Genomic DNA, 12164 nt, shown 5'->3' with positions numbered 1-12164 from the left:
TAATTAAACCCCAAAAACTTTTAAGATTCCCTTTTTGCTTGATTTTGCAACAGTCTCTGTGAATATACACAACTTTACAATCAAATGCACACATCTACTGTTTCCCCGACTAAACAGGGACATATTTGATCCAAGGCAGTGCCCCCCTCCCTATACCAGGACATGTGCAGTGCGAAGGGCCTCAATTTGGCCAGAGGCAGCACTGATCATAGGTTAAAAAAAGTGTATATATTAGGGCTGTCAAACGATTACAATTTTTAATCAGATTAATCACAGCTTAAAAATTAATTAATCATGATTAATCACCATTCGAACTATGTCCAAAATATGCCATTTATTTATGTATATTGTTGTGGGAATGGAAAGATAAATGAAAGAAGGCGGATATATCCATTTCACATACAGTATCTATGTTTATTATAACATTTTTCTGCGTGTCAAAATGAAAGACAACCCACACACCTATCAATCATCAAACCGTGGGGTCTTAATTCATTACGTGTTGATTTCTATCAACGGGGGAGTACTTCAGGAAAGTCGACAGAGGGGGGGGCGGCTAGTGGAGTACTTCGTGACCACAGAGTGTGAACGTTGTGATCAGCTGTTTTAGCGCAGTTCTCCAGTGAAGGGGGGGGGAGTCTCCCTCCGCAGCCGGTTGGCGTAGTTTTGGTACAATTCCGTTGTCCAGACCGACGTTAACAGCAGCCCTGTCTGTGCACACGGAGACCGACTCTGTCGTCCGGTGATCAAACCGCCTTCTAGAAAAGCTTCACAAGTACGTCGGTACGCAAATGCGCTTTGTGACACAAGTGACGGTACGCATTTCAGATTACGCACATAACCTGCGTACCAGTTATGTGCACCCCTGTACTACAGCAAAAGTATTCTCCGTCGGGACTTCCTGCAACAACACCACGCCGTTATCTTGATTCTGATTGGCCAGAAGACATTATCAAAGATGTTCTATTAAGAAGACGATCATTACGTGACAAAAGTTTTCAAAACCGTGGCTACTGAAATCAATCTTACTAACTGCTGTCTGTGCAATTTACTCCGCGCGAGTTGGCAGACTTTATTTAGCTTACTTTAACATCATTTTTCATGGTGGGGCTAAGCCATTTCTTGGTATGGGTGTAGCCTACCCCAGCCAAACCCTGGCGCTGCCACTGGTGGCACGTATGGGGCGGGCCATTCTGCACATGCGTTAAATGCGTTAAATATTTTAACGCAATTAATTCAAAAAAATAATTACCGCCGTTAACGCGATAATTTTGACAGCACTAGTATATATATATATATTATATAACCTTCAATCTGTATGACAGTATAATAAAATAAAATTAACATTTTGCAGCGTTGCACATGGGAGATGGTTAAATCAGGATCGATGCAGACTTCCTGTTGGAGCATTTAATAACCCACTCCCACTAGCAGTGGCGTTTTTATATGTACAAAAGTGGTGGGGCACAAAAAACGTAGATGTCTATATATAAGCTTCTGCAGTGAGGTTCATGGCTGGTGAGGCTCTGGCACTGACTCTTCAGGTTTACAAATATTATATTTTGACCTAAATCAAAATATAATATTATTTTCAAAATCTTTTTTTGTCTGATGCTTCAATTAATTTTAAACAGACAGTTCAACAAAAGGATACCCAAAAGATGTAATTTTATCATTTAAATATTGAATTGTTCTCTCTTAGTAAGATCCCATTTTCAATAAAATTGCGGTCTTACCTTACCTTGACTTGAAGATGAAGTCCATTGGCCTATCCTTCTGGACAAACATCTCTATTACTTTTTTGTAAAAGTCCTCCTTATGTTCTTGTAGTTTCAAAAGTCTATCATAAATCTGATCTAATCGATATATTTATGATTCAAAAATTATAAAAGTATGGTAGACATGTGGATATTATCCGGCTGAACAAAACGTGCATTTATCTAACAGGTTTGTTTCCCACAGATCTTATTTGGAGCTATTTTCTAAAATCCTATGGAGAAATATCATTGCTTTTTTGTCGAGGGAAGCCATGCGCAGCTTACTACCTGGTTTTAGGACGCGTCACTGCAGCTCTCTCGTCTCCTCTTCACACACCACACTTTTCGCGGCACACGTACTTACAGCCAATCAGCTCTGAATGATGTGAGATGACGTTGGTGGGGATGGCAGCTCTCTGCCCCTATGGTCATTATTTTTTGCCACACACATTAAATAGGAAAATATTCTGAGCATGCGCAGTGTAGTTTTTACAGTCACCATTGACTTAAACAGGGAGAGGGAGGGGCAGGATCGGGTTTTGTCCCACACGGCTCTAAACAGCTCAATAGGCACACACTGTAGACACTAATTAGAAGAACACTGACTAAAACAGCAATGAGACGAATCAGATGATTAAACATGATCTTAAAATATATTTTATATATATTTTATTTTTTTTTAATACTTTCTACTGACACTAGGTGGGGCTGTGCCCCACCTGCCCCTAATGACCAGTCGCCACTGCCCACTAGCTGGATTTCAACAACACCTTATGTGACCGATTGTCCACGCAAACAAAGTATAAATGGGAAGGCATAACAATCTGACTCCTACATGAGAGTTTAGTCGTCAAAATGTAATTGAGCCTTTGTGTCTTTCATCATGACTAAATGTCCTGGAACCAACTTCTCTGGCAGGAATGAGCACATTATTTTGTTGTAACTTGCCCTGTGTTTATATTGCAAGATCCAAATGAATGCAAACTTGAACAATTATGGTCACAGCACGGTGTGGTAAGGGGTATTATTTAAACCCTGTCCCCATTTGATATCACAAAAAATGCACCCCCACTTAACTCCCCTCGCCCAGTTTGGCATTGCAGCTGGTGTGTCCCTTTGCAAAATACTCTCTGGTTTTATTAGATATAAGATATTATTGGCATGAATATGAGAGAAAACAATATAGTCTTCAAAGATAACAAACTTCAACGGGGAGATGATGGTGATCATAAGTAAATAGGCCAGCAGATATGATGTACTTGTGTCAAAAGATTGACACCCTTGTCCACATACTTGTGTGCATTTTCCTGCTTTGTGGCTACGGTTCATGTTTTGGGCTGTCGATTTACTTCTTCTACCTTTCCCTATTGTCGTATAAACCAGTTGATTGATTCGATTTTATTTTCTAAATGAACACATATTTAGCTTTAAAAGAGATGAGACGGATTGTTGGACAGGATGTATCCATTTATTAAATCAGCTGAAATAAAATCAGAAATTTCAAAATGGCTTCCAGCAGTGATGTCATCAAGGCTTGACACCCTGGTGGAAGAGACATCACGAGTGGGGTGGTGACATCATAGTGTCAGCATGTGGGGGCCAGGGTTCTTCACAGGCGCACGCCACAAACAAAGGCTCTCAAATTGGTACAAGGAGAATCATTGATAAGATCTAGAGTTTAAGAGTTAGGAAACAAACAAAAATATCAATCACACAATTATTTGATGTGTACGATGTCAGAAATGGTCACAGTTTTCTAAAGCCTAACTTCACATTTTTAACAAGTACATTTGAATGGATCAGGTAGATCAAATAATTAAAAAGTTACATAATAGTATATCAAATACTTTAGAGGATTCTACTCTTAATGTTATGTATAAATGAAATTCATAATCCAGATTATATAAGGTTATCAGTTACCAAAGATGACTTTTGTAACATGAATTTTAAGAGCTAAATTGACATTGCTGGTGGTAAACAGATTATTAGTGCATACCGTGATAGTTCATCAACAAGCAGTGTTCTAGACCATGATAATTGTCGGGTTGGCCGGGAGCCCAGTTTTTGGCGACAAACTTGGTACCATCACTCCACATCCACACGCCCTCCTAAAAAAAAGTGTAACGGTCAATTCAATCCAATAAAAAAAATCAATTTTACCCCATCCAACCCTGCTGATAGTTCAGTGTCCAGATGTCAGCTTTACCTTGGTTCTATTATATTAAACAATAAAGTTAAGTGCAAATTTAATTACGAATATATTCAAGGTCATGCAGGCTCAAAGGAGACGAACCCATTGCATCGTGTTTAATATTAAATTACTCACCTTTGCCAAGTCATTGCCTCCAATCCAAGTCTGTTCATTTTCGTTAGACGCTGTGTTTATGATCTTTCTGATAAATGTGTACACCTCTTGGTTGGGGATTGAAGCCAGATTTCCACCAAGGGCAATGCAGTCCACCTAATATGCAACGTGTGGATTGAATAAAATAACATAAAGCAAGTGAGAGAAAAGCGAGAGTTAAATGAGGAAATAGAAGTGAGAACTCTATAAACATGTTGGTCAGTTATAACTCGTATTGTTCCTCGATGTACCTCTGCATGAGCCCAGGTCTTGGCAGCATGCTTGTACATGTAACAGTGATCTTCAAACGGAGTCCATCCAGAAGGGCAGGTCTTACATGGGTCATGGCATGGATTTTCTAAAGATGATAAGGACATTCATTAATCTGGCATGGAATAAGTGTGAGAGGAAAAGCTTTAAAGTGATATTTTATAGTTTGGGAGCAATTTAAAACCTCAAAGAAGTGCAGTAATCATTCTTCCTCTCCATATTGGTGGAGTGACTAAAACATATTTTAAAGTAATAATCCTTTAGGAGAAATCCCCTCTTTGTGTTACTATTCCTCACCAGCAGCTCAACAATTTAACAATGTAACTAAAACCTTAATTTTGGAAAATAATTAATTGTTAGAGCAGCAGGTAGAAAGTACAAGTCACTTTATAATTACCAACCTTTTTTCTGTGCCTGTGAACACAAGGAAAAAATAATTATCAATGGATGAATATGAACTTAATTGTATATGTTATTCAATACCTTATTATAACCCTAAAGATCGTGGTATATAAATGTATTAGTGTGCGTAAAACTTACATTTGCTCCACTCCACAGTCCACTGGTCAAACAGAGGACCACAATGAAATGAAGACATGAAGCCATCTGTGTAAAGAAGTTATTAATAAGTTAATGCATCATTTACAAGTATATTTAATGTCTTAATGTGTACCTCAATTACAAAATTTAAAAAGATTCTAATTCAGAAATAGAGAAGAAAAGAAAAGTAATATACGCAAAAGTTTGTAGGTTTTACTGAAACAAGACATTGTAAAGCACCAGACATGAAAAGGTGATTTCACTTTTTCACAAGTGAAAACTAAACGTAATAATGAATTTATGATATCTCTTTCTGTATGTATCAAAACAGATGAAGCCATAATGAAAGACAAGTATGAGAGCCTTACCTTGTTATGATGATCAGTTGAGGTTGCACTTGCAGCAGATAACAGGGTGACTTTGAGAGGGAAATCCAGAGTTTATACTTGGTTAGCAAGTCCTTTGTATAAATATTGTGTAATCTATTGGCTCGGACTTGAGGAAAACCAGAATGCTCTTCAAACAAGACATGGAGCCACTGCCTGTTGAGCTATCAGCTACAGCATGTGCAACACACATTTAAACTCCAACATATTCAAATAGTTTAAAAAATAATCAACAACATGCGTACATTTTCATCCCACTCTGACAAATCTATACCTTTTCTTTACATGTGTTTCACTGAGATAATATAATTTCGCAAACTTTCGCCTCTTGACACCATTGTTCTTACTGGACCCACACTGAAACAAATCATTTATGACCTTCAGGTACACAAATGCAAAATACAGAAGCAAGTTCTGCTATACAACTCTCACAGTATGTGTTATATACACCCCTTGTCAGGGCTGAGTGAGGCAAGCAGAACCCAAATGCAGATGAACAGAAAAAATACCTTTATTTCAAGGGTACTGAAACAAACTTGGACAAAACAGTACTCTCACCCCGTGAACAACGTCCAAATACGACAAGGAACTCACAAAGACTAACAGAAAACACAGAACCTAAATACACCCAGGACTAATCAAACAAACAAGAGACAGGTGAGGAGGGAGGAGAAAACACAGGGGCACCAGGTGAACACAATCGGGTAATCAGGGAGGGAAAACAGAGAGAAAGCAACAGGCAGGAACGGGGGGTGAACATGTTACAAAATAAAACAGGAAACCAAAGACAGAAAAAGACAAGACAAAACACAACACGGACAGATCGTGACACCCTGCCTCCAAACGTATGTGCAGGGCCGTCCCTCCCTACAGGCCGATCACGCAGACTGCGTGGGGCCCTCACCTCGCGGAGGGGGGCCTCACCTCGCGGAGGGGGCCTCACCTCGCGGAGGGGGCCTCATCTTGAGGAGGGAGCCTCAACTGAGCCGCACCTATGCGCTTATGCGGCGCAATTAGAGTGGTTTCGCCGCTGCGAGGCTCCACTAGCACCCCCCCCGGTCCGACGCTTCGCGAAACAGAGGGCCTCATCATTAACTTTGCTTGGGGCCTCAAATTGGCCAGGGACGGCCCTGCGTAAGTGTACTTTAGGTTTGGCGGCCAGTGGTCATTGTTTACTGTTCTTGTGTTGAAAGGTGCTTTATAAATTAACTTGCCTTGCCTTGATGCTCTGATATCGTCCAATATCCCTGGAGATACTGATGCTTAAGCATACAATGATATTTTAGTTAGAGTGTTCTTAATACTTTTGTACTTCCTAAGTACACAATACTATTTTCATAATACCGACAACGCACTTTTTATCCAGTTCATTGATATGGTGATGATAAGTGAACGAGGTCACTTAAATGTGAGTATTTTAGAAAAAACCTTAACTAGGCTTTTGTTATGAAGGCCTATTGAAGACAAGAATATCATTATAAAAATGACGAGTGATAATGGATTATGACAGACAAGAGTCAAATGCAACCACTTACGGTTGGTACTAAAAATATTTTCCTAAAGTAATTGTATCGAAGACTATAAATACTTTGTTAAAAGGTGCTTTATAGGTATTTGTGCAGATTTAGTGTGATAAATGAAATCAGCTTTATTTTTTTGAATAAAAAAAATAATATTTGTTAGAATAAATAACAACACAAACAACAGCCTCAGTAAAATTATCTAATATATCATATTCCAATCACTTGTAGACTATTTTGCACTATTTCACTATTTTTCTTTTTGTATTTACTTGTGTTGCACTGTTGGAGGAGCCTGTGACCTAAGATTTTCATCGTCATAACTACACTAGAACTGTATCGACTGAGACATTTCACAATGGTGCATCTCTAATATAGTTTTTAATATACAAACAGTTACTATATGCACATGCCAAATAAATACAGAAGTTGAGGTTTATTTCCCATAAACAGGCAAACATTTCAAGTTTTTGCGTTTTTGCTGCAACAACTATACTAATGCATCATAGCTAGGGTTGGGTATCGTTCGGATTTTAACGATTCCGGTTCTGATTCCGGTTCTGCTTTTCGGTTCTCGATTCCGGTTCTTTGAGAGGGTAAGAATAAGTCCCATGCCAATTTCACTGGGAGAAATATATATTTATGAAAACATTAAGTACAATCTGTATTCCTATTTACAAACCCTTCATACTGTTTTAAGTATTGGTGTTATTGAATACAATTATATTAAAAATAATCCCTGCATTGTTTAGTTAGTTCTAAGTGGAGCAGTTTGAGAATGTACAATTGGCCCAGTCTCCTCTGATGTTACACTGCAACCTGCCTGTGAGACAGAGTCCAACCATACAGTCCAACTGTACAACTGTGTCCAACACATGTCCTGCAATACATCTGCCCAGCTGCTTACTGTTTGTAAAAGTAAATAAATAGTATTTTCATTTTAATAACGTACTTTCTATACCCTGCTTCATAAACAATACTGACATCCTTGTGCTCCCCGAGTCTGTCTCACAGTCCGGGGATGTGAGGACAGCGCGAGGACACAGATAGAGAGGCTGCTTTACTTCATAAAGGAAATGGCGGCCAATATTACAGAATAGTAACTGGAAGAGAAACTTCTGTGTTGCAATGCAGTGGGAGTCACCGACTCAGGAAAGAGACACGGGAAGAGCAGGAGCTTTGATGTCAAACACTGATGGTTTATTTGGAGTTTCGGCCGGAGGATTCACATCACAAGTCACAGCAGCCACGGTGAGACTGCACGGGAGAGTTGCCACGTCAATTCTGGAGAACTCAACCCCAGACCCATGTATTTAGCTAGTTCCGAGAGCATCATCAACATGCTGCATAACAAGATAAAATCTAAGACACCTCTCTCAGCTGACGTCAAACAGGCAGGAACATAGAATCATAACACCTCTATCAGCTGACGCCAACAGGCAGGAACAGGGAGACATAACACTGAGAGCACAGCAGCCAAGGTTACGAGGTGCGTGTGCTCAGTCAGGACAGTTTGAACTGATAAACTGGGTCAAAGTTATGGGCCTTGGCAGGGGCGGCGGGTGCTGTAGGCTAGGGAAGGCTAAGCCTTCCCAAATATTTGTGTCACTGCATCCTGGTAAAATACAAATATAATGTATAATGTCTGTGTCTTTGACATTAGCGCTGCTAGCCACCTGTGCCCTGTACGAAGCCAGTTCAATATACCCTGGATATGTTTGAGTAACAAACTAACTAACAACAACAAACTAACAAACGAGATCTCACTAAGCGGTCCTACGACGCTGGTTATCAACTCGGTAATCAAGCCCAGGGTTTTGTTTGTAGATGTATGTGCATGAATAAACAAGGCAAGTCAGGCTGTGTCTCAACGCCGTGTATTCACATTGAGCAGGCAATCATACAACTGAGGTATATTACGTGAGGCAGATATATATATAACACAGGCACAATACGTCCACAGGGTGGAGCTGCAACCTAGCCTAAACCACCCTGTAACATCTCCTTTCCTTTTGTTAAGTAACAACACAGGATCAATACTGCCATTAAACTGTTGACCTTCAATCAGAACATTAATCAAATGATTTAACAACAAATAGTGCACATAGCAGAGACACTTCAATAATAGCTGGATCCGAACACATCAGCAATACACTCAGAACAATCAATCACATTTGTTTTACAATCTCTCCACTTCCTTTTTTTTTTTTTTCAATCTTTATCGTCCATGTGTGTTTGAGTGTGGCACAGTCCAAGTGTGTGTGTGTGTGTGTGGTGTGTGTGTGTGTGTGTGTGTGTGTGTGTGTGTGTGTGTGTGTGTGTGGTGTGTGTGTGTGTGTGTGTGTGTGACCTAGAGGTCAAGTCTGTCAGGAGGTCTAAATCAGTCGTCCGCTCCGGGAGAAAGCCCGGCCCTGTAACTCAATGGCATGGTGTATCCCCAGTCTTGCGGGGAAGACCGCGACACCCCGGTGGGTGATGGCCTGGAGACTCTCGGGGAACGCCGACGACCTCTCTGGCGCTTCCCCCCACTCAGCAGGCTGCTCCGGGGCCGATTCTGGGACCGAACATGCGGCTGGAGGACGGGCCGCCTCTGCTGGTCGAAGATCAACCCTGTTGCGTCCGATACGTGGTCCCCTCCACACCGACCAGATAGGACCGGCAGTCCCCACTGCTGAAGGGCACCACCTCTCCTCCATCGGCCCGTCTGCCTGTCTCCTGGGAGTGGCTTCATCCGTATGGGCTGTCCGACGTTCAGCTCCGGCAGATCCTTGGCAGATCTGTCATATGTCAGCTTTTGCAGCTTGATGTTTTCATTTTCAGCTAGTCAGGAACACCCATGACGACCTGAGGCCACCAGTAGCTGGTCGGCCCACAGGGAGAAGGGTTCTCAGTCTCCGCGACATAAGCCGCTGTGCTGGGCTGCAATGCATACCCTCAATGGCGTATTTCTCCAATGCAATATGGCCCTCCAGGGGTCCCTCTTTGGCACGGTCTGCCCTTCTGCACAGGCTCTTTACAATTTTCACACTGCTGACTCTGCTTTGCCGTTAGCCTTTGGGTGCCTCGTGAGGACATGACATGCTCAAAACCCCACTCTCCTCGCAAACGCCCGGAACTCTCCACCGGCAAACTGTGCCTTGGCATCTACGGATCGTGGTGTCCGCTGATAGGTCAAGGGGAGCAGGTCAATCTCCCAAAAGTCCAGAATAATGGTCCACCACGAGCAAGACGTTCTGTGCTACGTAGCTGTACAGATCCATGCTTACTAGCTGCCAGGGACGTGTGGGAGCGGGTGTCAGAGATGTTCACAAGTCTTTTTTTGCAAGTCCAAGTCAAGTCTCAAGTCTTTGGTCACGAGTCCAAGTCAAGTCTCAAGTCTTTGTGGGGTGAGACTTGATCAAGTCTCAAGTCTTTGGTCACGAGTCCAAGTCAAGTCTCAAGTCTCTAAAAAATAAAAGTCTCATGTCTCTTCTGGTTGTAATAAGCCTTCTATTGTCTGCTGCTATCCAGTCTGTTAAGAATACTGCACAGCTATATCTAAGAAATTCAAAGCATTTACTGTATTATTATCACTCCTATATCTATTAGCTTACAGTATCAGTACTGATTAGTTGTTTGTTATATGATCACTTTAAACAGGCTATTGCAATGCAATATGAGGAAAAACATCACACTTTAGCTAAATGCAAACAACTTATAAGCAAAACACTTCAGAATCAGAAATCAGTATCACAAATACTTTATTAATCCCCCGCAGGGAAACTGTGTTAAAAGTACTTAAAAGTAAACATTTGTTCTGTGCCATTTTCATCTAAAAAACTATTGCTGCAATATTATCTGAAATATACTGAACTGGTGATATTAAAACGTGACCTGTTCCAAAAGAGATATCTACCATTAACACCATTTACCAGCCAAATGCTGGTAAATCATGCAAGTGGCTGGTACTGTATGTTGCACGCACCAGCCATAAATAACAATGGCAATCTATTGAGTGGCTGGTAACATTTCAACATTCACTAGGCTAGCCATTTGGCCAGTGGACAAAAATGTTAAAATTTGACCTCTGCAACCGTATTGTTTACTTACACTGGGTCTCTAATTACATATTTTAAGTCTACTATAAATAAACATATTCCTCTATCCTCTCACTCAAACCCAGTGTAATGGTAACCTGATAAACCTGTAACATTAACGTTACGTGGTCAACAATAAACCTGTAACCTGCCTATAAACCGACAGATGTATTTATGTATGTAACTATGTATTTTTCTACGTTTAACGTTAGCCAGTAGATGGTGGCAGCGGAACGTAATGATTAACGTTACCGACCTTTTTTATGTCATGTCAAGAGTTGGATGTCAACGCCACTCAACGCAAACAAGTGTGACAAGCAAACATTCAATCATCTTTTCAAATATTCAGTTACAAAGCTAGTAGCAAGCTAAGTTCTCATTCATAACACTCCGTTCGATGTCTCACTATGGGATACGCCTCATCGCGGAGCAAACAGAAGCATCAATCTCATTACGCCAATCCTGATTGGCTGGTGATCTTGACGTCAGCGTCAGGGAATTCACCCCCTATAAGTAGCTTGCGCCACGACGCATGCGTCATTCAAACACCTCTTCTCGCTTCAGAGCACATCTCTATAGTAGCCGGACAAGCTTAACGGTCCACAGACTGAACCCAAATAACCATTTCGGTCGACGGGCGCTCGCCGGCTACTCCTTCTGCTTCGCAGGAAGACGGTAATACTAACGCCAGTTAGTATTGAAATCGACCTCGCCGTTCTCTTTCCCCGGAAAGTAAGGTAGGTCTGATTTTTTCAAGCTAGCGTTAGCTCGCTCCCTCACTATCGACACCACGGTAGCGAGGACGTTTTTTCTTTTCTCTTCCCCACGGAGGAGGAAAGGATTAAAGGAGCATACTTGTCACACCAGTCAGTATTCTCCGGGAATAAAAGACCCACACCGTCCTTTTCTCCGGATTAAGGACAGGGTGGTAACACCTTTTTCTCCCAACCTACCTGTTGAGAGCGGGTCCTCTCCACGCCACGAGGCGAACAAGATGGACGCCTCTCTCCCTCACACCAGAGGAGTCAGGGACTCGGTGGCTCGACTCTGTGGCTGCGGGTTGAAGATCTCGGGCACAGACACACACCAGGTCTGCTCGTCCTGCCTTGGGCTGGAACACGCCCGAGGCGCTATCGACAACCCCGGCTCGTGCGGACATTGTGTCCGCTTCACCGTGAAGAGCCTCCGCCGACGGCTAGCACGCCAAGCTAGCCTGTCGGAGCAGGACCCCCCCATGTCCACTGACCTGCCGGCCGGCAGTCAAGACGCGG

The 12164-nt window shown here is 41.9% G+C and overlaps 1 protein-coding gene across 1 annotated transcript; it reads right to left on the bottom strand.

The window, feature by feature from the left end:
* Positions 1 to 3203: 3203 nt before the first annotated feature.
* On the bottom strand, positions 3204 to 5329 carry LOC117543071 (galactose-specific lectin nattectin-like). Its single transcript, XM_034211119.1, has 7 exons — positions 5280 to 5329; positions 4912 to 4977; positions 4773 to 4785; positions 4353 to 4459; positions 4084 to 4218; positions 3754 to 3865; positions 3204 to 3428 (listed from the first exon to the last, which is right to left on the bottom strand). Exons 2-7 carry the CDS (start codon positions 4975 to 4977, stop codon positions 3367 to 3369), a joined length of 495 nt encoding a protein of 164 aa, XP_034067010.1. The 5' UTR covers positions 5280 to 5329; the 3' UTR covers positions 3204 to 3366.
* Positions 5330 to 12164: the final 6835 nt, after the last annotated feature.

This window comes from Gymnodraco acuticeps, unplaced genomic scaffold (genome assembly GCF_902827175.1).
Source record: "Gymnodraco acuticeps unplaced genomic scaffold, fGymAcu1.1, whole genome shotgun sequence".
NCBI lineage: Eukaryota > Metazoa > Chordata > Actinopteri > Perciformes > Bathydraconidae > Gymnodraco > Gymnodraco acuticeps.
Note: the sequence above shows the minus strand (reverse complement) of the source record. Positions and strands in the feature narration are given on the sequence as shown.